The 16,830-nt window shown below is 41.8% G+C and overlaps 1 protein-coding gene across 1 annotated transcript in view; it reads right to left on the bottom strand.

Moving 5' to 3' along the window:
* LOC110525698 (huntingtin-interacting protein 1-related protein) overlaps nucleotides 1-16,830 on the bottom strand; it is a 31,548-nt gene that overhangs the window by 13,032 nt on the left and 1,686 nt on the right. The window contains exons 2-9 of the mRNA XM_021606063.2: nucleotides 7,487-7,550; nucleotides 6,170-6,312; nucleotides 5,738-5,794; nucleotides 5,043-5,123; nucleotides 4,769-4,845; nucleotides 4,401-4,462; nucleotides 3,552-3,692; nucleotides 1,898-1,955 (exon numbers count right to left, since the gene is read on the bottom strand). Of these exons, the coding sequence (XP_021461738.2) occupies nucleotides 1,898-1,955; nucleotides 3,552-3,692; nucleotides 4,401-4,462; nucleotides 4,769-4,845; nucleotides 5,043-5,123; nucleotides 5,738-5,794; nucleotides 6,170-6,312; nucleotides 7,487-7,550 (683 nt within the window). The remainder of the gene's footprint in view (nucleotides 1-1,897; nucleotides 1,956-3,551; nucleotides 3,693-4,400; nucleotides 4,463-4,768; nucleotides 4,846-5,042; nucleotides 5,124-5,737; nucleotides 5,795-6,169; nucleotides 6,313-7,486; nucleotides 7,551-16,830) is intronic.

Below are 16,830 nucleotides of genomic sequence, written 5' to 3'. Positions count from 1 at the left end.
GTTAGAGCGTTGGACTAGTAACCGAAAGGTTGCAAGATCAAATCCCAGAGCTGACAGGGTACCCTGCTACCCTGTCTTTCTGCCCCTGAACAAGGAAGTTAACCCACTGTTCCTAGGCAATCATTGAAAATAAGAATAGGTTCTTAACTTCTTGGTGACATGGAGGCAGTATTGAGTAGCTTGTAAACTGCCTGCTACTCTGTCCCAGATGCTAATATAGGCATATTAGAAAACACTGAAGTTTCTAAAACTGTTTGAATGATGTCTGAGTATAACAGAACTCATGGCAGGCGAAAACCTGAGAAAAATCCAACCAGGAAGTGGGAAATTTTAACTCAGCCCCTATTATAGATACAGTGGGATATTGGTTATGTTGCACTTCCTAAGGCTTCCACTAGATGTCAACCATCTTTAGAAACTTGTTTGAGGATTCTACTATAAAGGAGGGGCTCATAGGAGCTGTTTGAGTAAGGTCTGGCAGAGTGCCTTGGGCTCATGACGCGCGGTCACGAGACAGTTAGCGCTCGTTCCATTGCTTTTCTACAGACAATGAAATTCTCCGGTTGGAACATTATTGAACATTTATGTTAAAAACATTCTAAAGATTGATTCTATACTTAGTTGGACAAGTTTCTACGGGCTGTAACGGAGCTTTTTGAACTTTTCATCCGACGTTTGGCGGGACCTGAACGCGCTTTTGGATTTGTTTACCAAACGCCCTAACAAAATAAGTTATTTGGACATAAATGGACATTATCGAACAAAACAAACATTTATTGTGGAACTGCGATTCCTGTGAGTGCATTCTGATGAAGATCATAAAAGGTAAGTGAATATTTATAATGCTATTAATGACTAATGCTGACTACCCAATATGGTGGATATCTTTTTGGCTGCTTTTTTGTCTGAACGCTGTACTCAGATTGCATGGTTTGTTTTTTCCATAGTTTAAAGAAAATCTGACACAGCAGTTGCATTAAGGACAAGTTTATCTAAAGTTCCATGTATAATAGTTGAATAATAGTCGTATCTTTATCAATGTGTATTATGAGTATTTATGTAATTTGATGTGGCTCTCTGCACAATCACCGCATGTTTTAGAACTACTGAACGTAACGCGCCAATGTAAAATGAGATTTTTGGATATAAAAATGCACTTTAGCAAACAATACATACATGTATTGTGTAACATGAAGTCCTAGGAGTGTCATCTGATGAAGATCAAAGGTGATTCATTTTATCTCCATTTGTGCTTTTTGTGACTCCTCTCTTTGGCTGGAAAAAAGCTCGATTTTTCTGTGACTTGGTGGTGACGTAAAAATCGTTTGTGGTGCTTTCGCTGTAAAGCATTTTTGAAATCAGACACTGTGGCTGGATTAATGAGAACTCTTTAAAATGGTGTAATATACTTGTATGCTTGAGGAATTTTAATTATGAGATTTTTGTTTTGAATTTTGTTGTTTTGAATTTGATAACCTCACATATCTCAGAGATGTTAACTGACTTTCCTAGTTAAATAAAAAGGTAAAATAAAAATAAATTGATCTGAAGAGAAATTAGTTGGTTCTCTTAGGTACAAGGTACCCACTATCCAGAGGCACTAATACATTAAGCTTCCTCTGCCATCTTTCTGGGCTGATCATCGTGCAGGTTGATAACATTAACATGTCACCTGGTACACTGCTCAGATTCAACCCCTTTTCACTTTCAGAGGTGTGCATAGGATAGTGATGTCATGATGACACATTGAAATGGGTGGAAGTTGGGTGGTAGGGATGAGTATATTTGCATCGGCTCAGGGTAACACAGGCCAGGGATAGGCAAGATTGTGTTGTACTGAGGCTTCCTCCCTCTCTTCCCTAATGCCCTTATATAATAACAGCCCGAGGCGACTTACCTGTGGAACTGGTCATGAAAACGATCACGGTGTCCTTGCAAGGTGTCTGCTGGGAGACCTGAAATCCAGGACATGCAAGAGACAGTCACTAAACAGACTTTGAAACAAGTTTTGTTATCAAGTCAGCAAAGCATAGTATTTCGACTTGCTGAAAACTAAACTACTATTAACTTCAAACATACTGATTTCTGATCTCCAGTTATGTAACTCTCATTGATGTTACAGTACATGTTGAGAAATAGAATCAAGCAGTTAAGTTAGTGGAACTGACAGCGTTTGAACTACTTTGCCGTTGACGTTGTTTAGCTGGCTGGCTGCTGGGAGGATTTCATGTCATTCGAGGAGTGACCAACTTTTTCCCCTCATATCTTTTTTTCCATTGGCTACAGCTATAGATGCTGCAGGTGTCATTTAGTTAGCAAGAAATGTGAATCGCTTTGCTAACTATGTGCAACTTGAACGACTTATCCAGTTAGCATATCGCTTAGTTGTCAAGCAAATGTATTTTGCATGGATCAAATTGGCTGGCAGGCAAATTCCAATTCAGTTGTCAAAACGTAGGTTGTGACCAGGGGTGAAATAGGCAGTACGGTCCGGTATGGCGTGCCAGCAAAATAAATAGTGGTGGTACGCCGTACCGGTAAACCGTGAGCCTATCACAATTAATAGGCTACAACAGGCCAAACAAACTATAGGCTATTAAACATCACTGCATGTCAGCCATATAAAAAAAAATGGTTATGGACTTTAAACCAGGTAGTATACGCTCCAAACTGCGTTGTGGTTTGAGGATTATACTTACATTTTGTCAAGGCGGAGATAAGTGTCAGAGATGCTCGCGGATAAAGCGGAGATGAGTGGCAGAGAGATGCGCGCGTGGACAACTGTGGATACACCAATTCAGGCTACAAGTGTAGGCCTAATGACAATGTCAGAATGTCATAATACATGTAGGTGTTTTGTAACAGATCTCTTTCCATTCACCAAATTGCCGCAGACTTGGGTGTCCCGTACCATTAAGCGATTAAAATGTACTTTCACCTCCGGTTGGGACACGCATGCTATGGCGGGCAAGCTGCAGAAGGAGGAGCATTCCCTGTCGTTTATTAGTGCAATTTTGACAGCCAAATAACTGAAATGTTGAGAGTTGATCTATATGGTTGTTTCATCGATAGGATTGCATTCCCAAATGTAAGAGGACTCCCATTTGCAGAAATTGGCAAATGCTTTCTAATGATCTAAAGTCGCACTGTTGCTACTGCCTGTAAACACACAGTCCACTTCAAAATGAATGATGGCAGGCTTGTGTGGCAAATGGCTTATTTGGATATAGGTCGACTGTTGCTCGGATATGCTATGGCCATCGGTCTCTGGACAGGACAGATGTTTTTATTTACTGCAGTGTCTATTAAATTGTCCAAATGCACAGCCACTTTCCCACTATATTGCTATAGAAATTTTAAAAATGCCTTACTATAGCACATTCCCAAACATTGTATACATTTACAAAAGCATGAAAATTACCATATGGAAACAAATAGATTAAAAACATGTATTCTTCCTGGGGGTGTATATGAATAGATTTGAATAAGATGTCATGTAGCTAAAATGCTGTCAGTTCCCCTTTAAAAGACACATAAGTGGTCAAACGTACAGGCATGCAGTTTGAAAAGCAGCTTGACGGTGAAGTGGTAGAGGTGACTGCAGTCCTGGATGACCTGGATGAGGGGGGACAGGCGACACTGGCCTGACGTCGTCGTAGAGATGGCAATGGACGTGTTGAGCTGCCGGATCACTGCAGATCACAGAAACACACCAATGTAGGAAAAACACATGGCCTCAATTGGCAGGATTTGTAATCGATGGCTTGCCTGGGTGAAACACCTCTGTCACTGGTTCAGAAATACAACACTGAGATAATAGCTCACATATTCATGAATCACCCACTGAGTGGGTGGAAAATAGTTCTCAGCAGATTGCGGTGGGTAGAAGGAAGAAGGCAGTTAGGAGCTCCCATGTTTCCCCAGTACCAAATGTCCAAGTTAGTAAGTCAGGCAGGGTTGTTTACAATTGCAGAGTTTGTTTATGGTTGTTCAGGATGACAGGCTGTGACAACATCCTGCAGGGCATGATGCCATTACAGCCAATCAGAAGAAACATAATTAATGTCCTCTAATTGAAAACATTTAGAACTTATCAATATGGTTTTGGTGAAATTACATCGGAGGGCCCTAGTCATATTAAACAAGTGGTTTAGAAATGTGTTTAATTTACACAAGGTAAACATCCCTTGATAAATTAGTCATTTGGGGCGATTAAGTCACTCCCTCAACAGCAGCACAAGTGTGCTCACAAGTTTTTATTTAGCTGGCTGCTATCCTGTCCCTATTCCATTTCCGAAACATAAACAGTTGATGGAAACCGGCCACTGCCCTGTAGCTCTGGTTACCCATCCTTCGAGAGGTGGAAGTAGGTAAGTAGGGGAGAAGCGGGGGATTCTCACCTGTCTCGGCTAGCCTCAACTCTGCATCCAGGTAATCAAACACTTTCACATTGAGCTGGAACCTACAGGAGGGAAGTCAATACCGCCCTTAGTAACACAAGGCTAATGGCTTTCTTAAGGAAAGAGCAGCAGGCTCGCTCCTCATTCTCCACAGTACTCCAACTAAATGGTATGATAGTTTCCTTTGAATCAGAGAGCATGACATTTGTATCTTATATCAATAATTGACTTCCCTTGAGTTATGCCAATTAAATGTATACGGATTTGTATGATGTCTCTGTATGATATTCTGATAACTCAATAACAGGAGAGTGAGTGAGCCAAGAGTGCCAGGGATGTGTGGAGAGGGAGGAGTAGAGAACACTCACACATTATTGACGTCTGTTCCTGCAACACGCTCTAGAACCTCATCTGTCACCTCTAGGTTGGATCGGATTTCAGAATGCTGCATGGAAGACAAAAGGATGGCAAAAGTGATTCAACATTAAAACTATGTAAATCACATTCATTCAAATTACATACATTGTTTGTTCAACTAGGTGGCATTATGTGAAAGCACTTGTGGCAATGCAATGCATACAATGATAAGATTAGCCAATGTCCCATGGTAAAACATGCCAAAACTATAGAGGGTGTGCTTACCTTCATGTGAAACTCCATCTTTGTGCAAAGGAGCTTACAGTACAGAGCCACCAGCTGTCCATATCTGTCATGGAGGTTGCCCTGGAAACAATAAGAGCAAGCAACAAGCATTAAGCTTTGCTGCAACAAATATTTAGCTTTGCTTTATTTGAAGATGGCAAAAAGAAGCCTTTCCTCTCGTCACACTCCTCTCTTCAAAACATGCTCCGGTACTTTGGCGACTAGTAAGTATTTATTAAACCTCCCACTCTGGGCTGGATGTGTCAATGTGTAGTTCATACATGCATAATCTATGAACAGAATTAATGTCTTAATTACTGCCTCAAATAGCCATGAAATCCCTAGTTTGAAAGCAACTTTTCTGGAAGCTGTGCTACGCCATTTTCCCTACATTTTCCCCCACATGGGCCAGCCCCTCACCATTTGAGTTACTTTCAGAACTACTGGCTAAAAAGTATACCAAAGTACCAGATAAATCTCTAACTGCAGCCAACAGAGATCAACTCTGGCTGCACAAGAAGCACAATTACTGTATGAGGGGAAAAAGAAGATGATTGAAAAGAGGTTTTCAAAACATCTGCATTTTTACCTAAATTAAATAATTAAAGCAAGGGATATTTTTCTCATTTTAAGTAATTTGGCATTCAACCTATTCAAGCACCCCTTGACAAAAACACAGCACAATCCCCACTCACCCATAGTTGCCCCATCTCAACTATGTTACCGTGATGTCTCATGCAGTCCTGAAGGCTCTGGAGGGCAAAAGGGGGAGTGATAATGTCAATTCAATAATAGTACTGTAACTTAAATTATCAATTTAGCAATTATACAATTTCAGCATTAAGCCAATATTACTGGACTAATTAAGGCCATGGAGGTCAGCATAAAAAAAAAAAAAACTGAACGCTTAATTAATACACCATCTATGGAGTTTGAGAGCTCTGCTCAAAGCAATACGGCATAGTTTTTTAAATTTTATGTAGGCTACCAATTAGGCAGGACTTTTAGGCAGGAATTTTTCCACCCAGCACATGTAGGTTCCTTTTCTCTCTACATGTTTTTATTTGCATTTGATTATGTGGAAATAAAAACCCTAATACAGAGTAGAGTGGAGAGCCAGTTTTTACATTATGGTGGCCATCCCGCAGCACTTTGTGAAGCACGTGGCAGAACTTCCAGCTGACGATGGCGTTGCTGGACAAGGGGATGCCCAAGGCGTAGGACCAGAAGGTAAAGGCCCCCTTCTCCCTGTAGGTCCCCAGAATTATCCCTGTAGGGCCCATCAAGGAAGAGCCAACCAGCAAAATACAAAGCCAAAATAATACCTTTACTTGGTCCCTCACATATTCTTTTACTTTCTCTCCCTCATGTGCGATGGAGACAGTAATACAATCACACCATTTCAGCCTCTATTTTACTACATTACCTATAACAAAACACAGTTTAAGAGATTAATGTATTCTGAACACTAAATCATCCCAGGAGCATAAAATACATTGTAAGTTAGCAAGTAATTATTCCATTGTATCGTGTGCACGTGACCAATAAACTTTGTTTTAATTTGATAATAAGCATTGTTGCCATAGAATACATTTAGCAGTAAAATATCCTGGATGAATGCTAGGTTGAAGATAAAAGGTGAAGAAGATAAGTTATACCATGGCATTGATGAATACTCGTTTCGGATTGGCCTGAAGGGCAAACTAGCGTGTGCATTACTTCCCTATAACGCATGGTATATCAGCACGGTAGAATTCAATGGCTATATACTCGGGACTCTATGCGTTCTCTGGAAAACAATTCAATTTCGTGGGAGGTTAGTTCCACTTTGCTAGCGCGCCGTGGAACACACCTTCAACATTGTTTATTATTTTTCATAGAAAGCATAGCCCCTCAATTATTCCTTACGTAATAATTCCATGCAGAAGCGTTAGAAAATATACAAATTCACTGAACCAGCACCAGAGCGAAAATGACGGAGTGAATGGTAGCAGTACAGAAAGTTTGCAATTGTAGTGAATTTCAGATAACTACTAAACAAAATACATGGCTTAACTATTTGTTATTCTATTCATTTAAACTTTTTTTTAATTATTTTCCAGCCGCTGGTTACATTTTAAATGCTAATCCTGCAGAATCAGCAACAGCGCTGGTCCAATGAATGTGTTTATTTCCAAACGCTCTGCATGGAATTATTTTGGTCTTAACCTTCATTATTTTTTATCCTTGAGGTGATGTATAGACTACATGATGGCAAATGTCAGCTCTAAAAACCAATTACCTTTACAGAACACAAACAGAGTTGGGGTTCAACAGTGTAACTCCCCAGTGGTTAAAAACAGCCCAGTTATTCGGCACAGTGGGTTATCAGGCATACAAAGTTTGGAACACATAATAGCAAAAAAGGTTTACTGTTCCCAGTTTGGGGTTATATTGAAGGATACGGCGTGCATGTTTCTCTTTCACAGGCGCCTCGTTGGAGTTGATGGCTTTGCTGATGCTGCTGAGCTGGAAGAGAGAGGAGAGAAAGGACGGGTTGAGGCCATCAGTTACTATGGCTACTGAACTACCACTCAGTGACAAAGCATATTTTAAAGGGATACTTCAGGATTTTGGCAATGAGGCCATTTATCTACTTCCCCAGAGTCAGGTGAACTCGTGGATACCATTTATATGCTTGTGTCCAGTATGAAGGAAGGAAGTTAGAGGTAGTTTTGCGAGTCCAATGCTAACTAGCTTTAGCACAATGACCGAAAGTTTCTAGCTATCTGCTAGTAGATCGTGCAATGACTGGAAGTCTATGGGTATCTACTAGCATGCTAGCAGATAGCTATACATTTTCAGTCATTGCACTAACGCTTATTACAGAGGATTTTTGTAATAAAAGTTAATAATCATTCAATCATCTGGTTGTTTTAGGCTACCGTAAGTAATGGGGACTGAAAAAGCCACTAGTATATCTGTTCTATATATTTGGGTGTGTCCCCCCCAAAAATGTGACCAACTTTTTATTTTGTTTTGTAATTTTATTTTCCATCCTGGCCCCTCAGGCTTCTTGGCCAACAGGTAGAACTAGTCTGAGTGAATGAATGGAGAGAGGAAGTGAGAGAAGCAGATTGCTGAGACCGAGCTCTGACTCTTTCCTCAAAGCGTATGCGTTTCAGTGGCGGTCGGTGCCGTTTAAGCTGAGGGAGGAATTTTGTTCTTTAAATGAGCATGGCCTTATTTCTATTACAGCATATTGGATGACTGTCATTGCTATTCCATTCACCCAGTTTAATATCAATAGGTTTAGGCTACTACATGAAGTTGCTACAACATAGCCTATGAATTCAACATAGTTGCACACAGGTTGAGAGAAAGATGAGGTGAGAGACAGTGACACATTCCATACCACCTTGCACACTCTTGCCTGCCTCTAGCTGACCTAGGGTGTAATCATTAGTCCAACAGTTGCAAAAAGTTATTGGACAAATTCCGGTGTGTTTATCCCAGTTTCCTTCTGTTTAAGAAATGTTTTTCAACAGAATCGGCAGAATGAATACACCCCGATCACACGCAAACAGTTCACTTTCATAGCCACATACAAAACACCTTGCTGTATTCCTTCTCACATCTACATGCTCTCCTTCTATCTCCCTTTTCACGAGCAGGCCCAGTGACAATAAATTAGTAAAACCAAAAGCTTACCTTGACTTGGAAGAGTTCCAGTGTTGGATAGTCATAGCCAGCTAGCTAACATAGCATCCTCTGTTCGAGTAGGCGAAAGGCTCTAGCTAAGTAAGTGAACCAAAAACAAAAATTAAGAGAAATCTCACCCCCTGTCTAAAACTGTTGTCTTTCTATTTGAGTCAACTACTCAGCACATTTTATGCACTGCAGTGCTAGCTAGCTGTAGCTCATGCTTTCAGTACTAAATTCATTCTCTGATCCTTTGATTGGGTGGACAACATGTCCTCAGTTCATGCTGAATGAGCTCTGATAACTTCTGGAGGACATCCTCCAACCTGTCATAATTACTGTGTAAGTCTATGGAAGGGGGAGAGAACCATGAGCCTCCTAGGTTTTGTAGTGAAGTCAAGCTAGCGGTCCTCCGGCTCCACCATGGCACTACCCTACAGAGTGCTGTTGAGGCTACTGTCGACCTTCAGTAAAACTGTGTTTTAATCAATGATTTGGCGACTAATATATTTTGTATAGTTATCTAGGAAGGAGAACTTCTTAATTTTTATTAAATTCACTGAGGATGGTCCTCCCCTTCCTCCTCTGATGAGCCTCCACTGGTGTGTTTGTACAGTACATGGGGTTGCCCAGTCATTGATAAAGGCTTAGTTAGTAACGCCAGAAGATAAGGGGAATATGCTGAATCCCAAACATGACAAGCATATTGTGACCTCTGATACAAATACCAGTCTTTTCAGCCCGTCACCCTTAGTCTGGCTTGTCCCAACATAAGATATGTAATGCATCTTCAACAGTTATGAACATGCAGAGAACAAGCTATTTTCTGAAGAAGATGAATAAATGAGGGAAATATGGGTAACACATAATTCTGTAGCACATGTCCAAATTCTGACTCCAGACTTGAGTGAATAGAGGATCAACAGCACCAAACAATGGACTAACAAAGCATTCCTCACACAACACAGAAGCATTGGCCAATAGAAACTCATTCTGAGGTCACCACCCACTCTCCCTGTGGCCCTGAATGAATGAATGAATGAATGAATGAATACACATCGGGTGAAAAGGACAAGACGTTCAGAGCTCTGGATCCTCTGTACACTCACAGCCTGCTGTTCTATTTAATTTCAATTCATTACATAACCAATTGACTAATCCAGCTTGGAGTAACATGTATGAGCTGTTCATTTATGCAGATTCTCTGCTACTGTCATGGCCTTCAATAACCCACCAGTCCCAAACCACCACAGAAAAGAGAATGGTATGTTACACCGAGCAGCGGAAAATGTAAGTCTGTACTCACACATGCATACATTCTGCCCCACTGAGTCGCTCAATCGCAAAATAATCCCACAAACAGGCTCACACAGACTAACACTTTTCCTTTACCCACAGTCACACAGTTCATTCCCTCACTCGAGAATGCACACATCATACACATAGGAGAGGAGGAATACAATCTCCACACCCGAGATTCGAGGCAGGCCTGGCGAAATTTGCCAGCAATCCCAGAAATGCATAAAGACCTAATTTAGTTAGTGAAACGCCACAGACCACAACCCACCAACCTCCTCCAAAACATTCAGTCACTAAACAAAGCACAGAGGGGCGACTGTGCACCTAAGGGGAGAGTTGGATGGAGAGAGAGAGAGGGAAGTCTTGGTTCATGTGGACCCCTCCTTGTGAAGCTACTGCTAGTGCTAGCTAGCCCCCTGGCTTATAGGGGTCCAGAGCAAGTGGTGGTCTGGAGGGGTGCATAACAATGAGGGGGTTGTGGGAGGAGGAAGGCCCGTCAACTGGGGTAGAAGATTGGGTTGATGAAGGCCACGCTCTGGCACAGAGGCCTTGACAGATCGCCATGGAGCAGCATGAGTGCAGGGAGGCTCCCTAATACATTCAGACTGACTGTCACTCAGAGAGGAGAGGGAGACGTAGAGGGGGAGGGAGGGAAGTAGGGGGGACAGAGAGAGTGAGTGAAAAAGATAGGGAGTGTGAGAGCGAAAGGACACGAGAGGGAAGGGGGAGGAAGGGAGATCCTTGTTACACTAACCTTATCAGAAACTGCATACAGTGCATAATGCAGTGAAGTGTGAGCAATGCAATTTACAGAACTGCTTGAAATCTAGAATTGGAGGTTGGTAATGTCACAAACCAACAAAAGACCTACCCCATCCCCCAACTGACACACTCCCTCACTCATTCATACAAAGAAACAAACATCATTAAAATGTTCAACAGCAATGCCATAAGGTCATAAAAGTTTACATTAATCTGGTTGGAAACAGGAGAAGCTGGTCAACTGTGATTTAAGTAGGCCAGGGACAGTCTGACACCATAACATTGAACCTGGTCCCAAACATAGCTAAATCCCCCAATAGAGGGAGAAGTAGTGAGAAGGGAATGAGGGGGAGATGATCCCAGCCTAATCCCTGAAGACAGTCGGAAGATTCACCACCAGATAAACTCGCCACACACACACACACTCCGCTTCACCCCTCCCATCCCCGATCACTCCCTTCTTACCTTTTCATCTTCTCCCTTCTTGCCTTTAAGCAGCAGTGTGTCTATGTGCTTAGACATCCCTGCCAGGAGGACTATAGCTAGTGGAGACAGCAGAAACACCTATAGTCTACTCCACACTGGGCAGTCAGGTGCCCTGCATTGACTCTAGGTATTGCATTTCTTATCAGCTTAATTCAACAGACTGCTGCTGCAGCTCTGGCTGTCAAGGTCAGACACAGACCCAAGCACTGCACGGCTGCCACTACTAATGCTGTTAAACTATTGTAAACACACTGCTAATGAGGCTGAACAGACTGTCTGGTTATGTGAGCATTAACTAGTCTAGCACTAATTCACTGGCAGTGTTGAGAAGAGTGGAGTAGCGGTCTAATGCACTGCATCTCAGTGCTAGAGGCATCACTACAGACACCCTGGTTCGAATCCAGGCTGTATCACAACCGGCCGTGATTTGGAATCCCATAGGGCGGTGCACAATTGGCCCAGCGTCATTGTAAATAAGAATGTTCTTAACTGAATTGCCTAGTTAAATACAACATTTAATTTCAACAAGCCAGTATCAATTATCATTATCCCAACATCAAATACTAGCTGTTTTCATGGAACAGCCTTTCATGGCCATTATGTAAATTTCCCTGTTGTGTTACATTTCTCCTCGACTCCTGCTTTATTGTATTTTGTCTCCCAGACAGCACAATTGCTGGCTCAGTCTCTTACAGCGATGATACAGACAGAAACCCCAACTAGACTAGCCTTTGATGAAACTATTCTGTCCTCACCCCTGCTGCTGCTTCTCCTAAGCGAGACATCCTACACAGATATATACAGTGCATTCAGAAAGTATTCAGACCCCTTGACTTTTTCCAAATGTTTTTATGTTACAGCCTTATTTTAAAATATATTAAATTGTCCCCCCCACACACAATACCCCATAATGATAAAGCAAAAACAAGTTTAGAAATGTCTGCAAATGTATTAAAAAATAAAAAGCTGAAATATCACATTTACATAAGTATTCAAACCCTTTACTCAGTACTTTGTTGAAGCACCTTTGGCAGCGTTTACAGCCTCAAGTCTTCTTGGGTATGACATTACAAGCTTGGCACACCTGTATTTGGGGGGTTTCTCCCAATCCCTCTGCAGATCCTCTCAAGCTCTGTCAGGTTGTATGGGGAGAGTTGCTGCACAACTATTTTCAAGTCTCGCCAGAGATGTTCGATCTGGGCCACTCATGGACATTCAGATACTTGTCCCGAAGCCACTCCTGCGTTGTCTTGGCTGTGTGCTTAGTGTTGTGTACGTTCTCCCCAGTCTGAGGTCCTGAGCAGGTTTTCATCAAGGATCTCTATACTTTCTCCATTCATCTTTCCCTCGATCCTGACTAGTTTCCCAGTCCTTGCCGCTGAAAAACAACCCCAAGCATGATGCTGCCACCACCATGCTTCACCGTAGGGATGGTGCCAGGTTTCCTCCAGACGTGACGTTTGGCATTCAGGCAAGAGTTCAATCTTGGTTTCATTAAACCGGAGAACCTGGTTTCTCATGGTCTGAGTCTTTCAGTGCCTTTTGGCAAACTCCAAGCAGGCTGTCCTGTGCCTTTTACTGAAGAGTTGCTTCTGTCTGGCCACTCCACCATAAAGGCCTGATTGGTGGAGAGCTACAGAGATGGTTGTCCTTCTGGAAGGTTCTCCCATCTCCACAGAGGAACTCTGGAGCTCTGTCACCTCCTTGACCAAGGCCCTTCTCCCAATTGCTCAGTTTGGTGGGGCAGCCAGCTCTAGAAGAGTCATGGTGGTTCCAAACTTCTTCCAATTAAGAAGGATGGAGGCCACTGTGTTCTTGGGAACTTCAAATCTGCAGACATTTTTTGGTAACCTTCCCCTGATCCGTGACTCGGAACAAACTTGTACAAACTCAATTGTAGGATGTTATATAGACAGGTGAGCCTTTCCAAATCATGTCCAATCATTTGAATTTACCACAGGTGGACTCTTATCAAGTTGTCGAAACATCAATTACAATCAATGGAAACAGGATGCACCTGAGCTCAATTGAGTCTTATCGCAAATTGTCTGAATACTTAAAGTAACAGTCAAAAGTTGACACACCTATTCATTCAAGGGTTTCTTTAGTTTTACTATTTTCTACATTGTAGAATAATAATAGTGAAGACATCAAAACACATATGGAATCATGTAGTAACTGAAAGTGTTATACAAATATATTTGATATTTTTCAAAATAGCCACCCTTTGCCTTGATACAGCTTTGCACACTCTTGGCATTCTCTCAACCAGCTTCACCTGGAATGCTTTTCCAACAGGCTTGAAATAGTTCCCACGAAGGCAAAGAGTGGCTACTTTGAAGAATCTCAAATAAATAAATATAGTTTTGTTTAACATGTTTTTGGTTACTACATGATTCCATGTGTTATTTTATAGTTGTGATGTCTTCACTATTATTCTACAATGTAGAAAATAGTAAAAATAAAGGAAAACCCTGGAATGAGTAGGTGTCCAAACTTTTGACAGGTACTGTATGTAAATATGGTATCGGTTTATTTTTAATACATTTGCCAAAATTTATAAAAACCTGTTTTTTGCTTTGTCATTATGTGGTATTGTGTGTAGATTAAAAAATGTAATACATTTTAGAATAAGGCTGTAACGTAACAAATGTGGAGAAAGTCAAGGGGTCTGAATACTTTCCGAATGCACTGTAGGTGACGCAACAAGGACTTGCCATTGCTTCAAACCATCCTACAATGGTTGGATATAAAGGGGAGTTTGAGAGAGACACACTTCCTCTTCTGGACAACAAGCCTGTGAGATTCTGATAGAACCCAAACATTCCAAGCAACCCGCCTTGCCCACACCCACTCAAGGGAGGCAGAAGTTTACTACTGCTGTGTCACCTTAAAATGGTACTACAGTCATTCCAGTCTCCTCCTCCACCTCTCAAAAATGTTCACATTAGCCCTGTGTGTCAGCACCATGACTATGCTACCGGATGTTTGTGCTTTCACTCCCCTAAGTGTCTAACTCTATGCTGTGCCACACAAAATGGATGATGTCAGCTGTAAATAATAGTAACAAAGCTGACCAAACCACCCACACCATAGCTCCCCTGGCTTCTTCATTGTCCTGTAGATGTTTGGTTTCCATGGACAACCCAGAGAATTGTACACTGGCAAAAAGGATGCGTTGAACTTAAAAGCAACAGGTCAAAACTGAGGTAAATTAGTCATCTAGGTAAGTACTTAAACAGCAAGAAACTGGTTAGAGTAAATGGAAAGAGGGGGCTTGTGTATGTGAGATGTCCAGAGTCAGACTGTTTTAAAAACACTTGTTTTGACCACCAGACACAAGGCAAACGAAAACAGTGACCCAACTGTGGAGTGTGAATATTATGATTTTCCATTGTAGCCAATTTAGTTGCAGTAATTCCATTACTGATTTTTTGTAATTTCGTTACCAATTTGGAACTCCAATGTGAATTGTCCGCATGCAAATTGTGATATTCCAAACGACGAGCTATTGTGGTGAAATATAGCGATGCATAATGTCAGCAGCTGTCTGCCTCTCCATCTAGCCAACTACCGCTGTATCTATATTGCGTTTAGACTTGAAATTTAAATAACACTTTTTTTGGTTGAAACATAATTCGTTTTTCCTCATCTTTCATTGCAGGTGTTGAAAACCAGTACTTTCTGGTGGATGTCATTTTCATGGACAGATGCAACTACTCAACGGTTTCCCAAGCTATTACTAGCCTCCCTCCACAGCAACCATCTGAACCTGAATGATGCCTGGGCAGTGGTCACAGATAATGCCTCCTACAGCCTGAAGGCATACAAGGAGGTTCTGAAAGGAGTGATGCCCAACAGTGTCCATATAACCGGTCTCTGTCATGTCATCAATCTGGTGGGTGAGACCTGGCAGCACAACAAATACTTCTCTGAAGCTGCATCACTTGTGACATGGATGAGATCGGTCTCCTTCAAGAAGCCTGCCAGAAAGAAAAGATGGATGAGCTTCCTCATTATGAAGGAGTTTGTGCAGGCCAAGGCTCCTCCTGAAGCAGTGAGCTCCAGATGGAATAGCTGTTTTGAGGCAGGGAAGTAACATGTTCATCTGTAAAGAGAGTTTGTTGGCAGAAACATCATCCCAGGCAGTCACAAACATCATCAGCCAGCTGGAATCAGAGAAGGTGCAGGCCCTCACTGTTAAGCTAACCTTTATCTCTGAGGGCTGCTCCAAACTGATGACAACTCTGTCAATCCTGGAAGGAACCCACCTTCCCACAGCAGTGTCTGCATACAAATGTCAAAGGATCTGGGCTCTTACCTAGTGAATGGAACTGCAAAAACATGTGGGTATGGTGCCAAGACCGCTCCATGATGCATGCACATCCAGCGGTCTACAGGCAGGCTCCAGCCATGGAAAAGCAGATTGAAGCCTGCACACAACTGAAACCCATGGCAAGCCCATCAACAGAGCTCAGTGAAGAATGGATTGCCTATCAGCACTGTGTGTCCAGTGAGCCCTCACCTGCTTTGGAGCTTGCTGATTACTGGCAGGGCCTGAGTGTGAGATTCCCAAGAATTGCAGAAGTGGCAGTGCCCTACATCTACTTCCCAGTCAGCTCAGTCGACTGTGAGAGGAGTTTCAGCAAATACAAGACTCGCGAGAGGCACTCACCGAGCTCAACACAAATGGAGATGTCTGTGATAGATGGAAAACTTACAATGGACAGACATAGCAGCTCATAAGGTAGTTCCATAGGTTTTGCCTATTGCTGCATTATTGCCTAGATTCTTGCATGAATCTTTTTTTTAAAAATGTATTTATAATGAAACACTTACGTGAAGCACCTTATTTAACAAAAAACTATATATGCTAAGTTTAGTTGTTTTTTTAACATAAAGTATAACTCTATAACAAGCCTATTGCTTGCTGCATTGTTGCCTAGATTCTTGCATTACTTTTTTTCATGTATAATGAGACACTTAGTAGAACTCTGTATTGAAGCACTTGTTTGATTTTTTTTTTTTTTTAAATAGTGCAATGTGTTGCATCATTACAATTGTACGGTTATATCTTATTAAATTGTCAACGTTTTATTCATTCACATTATTAGACACGCTTTCTGATGATAAAATTAGCGTAAATCGTATAACACAGAAATAATTTAAATGGAAAAAACAGAATTTGGAAAAGAAATCTGAGGGATTTCATAGGGCCCTACTGACTAATGGCTAGACTAAAGCCAGCCACGGTTTGGATGTAACATGTCAGGATCTCATGTCTATGGCAGCGCTGAACAAAGACGTGCCAAGGGCATGTGACTGCGCCTCTTACATGATCTGATATGCTAATCTTAAACATCCAGTCAACAATGCAGTCAAAGGGACCACACAATCTCCCTCTCCTTCCATCTAGCAGGCCAAAGGAATGCATTTTCTCTTCCTCATTGATTCAGTTTAGTATCATCACTGCCTAACTTTGTCTGGCTGACCTGGTGTGACTTTTGGTTCTAGTGTTGTCATGAACCCAGTATCGCGATACTATGATACCAGATTTTCC

Source organism: Oncorhynchus mykiss, chromosome 6 (genome assembly GCF_013265735.2).
Source record: "Oncorhynchus mykiss isolate Arlee chromosome 6, USDA_OmykA_1.1, whole genome shotgun sequence".
Taxonomy (NCBI): domain Eukaryota; kingdom Metazoa; phylum Chordata; class Actinopteri; order Salmoniformes; family Salmonidae; genus Oncorhynchus; species Oncorhynchus mykiss.
The sequence above is the reverse complement of the archived record's forward strand: the minus strand, read 5'-3'. Positions and strand labels throughout refer to the sequence as shown.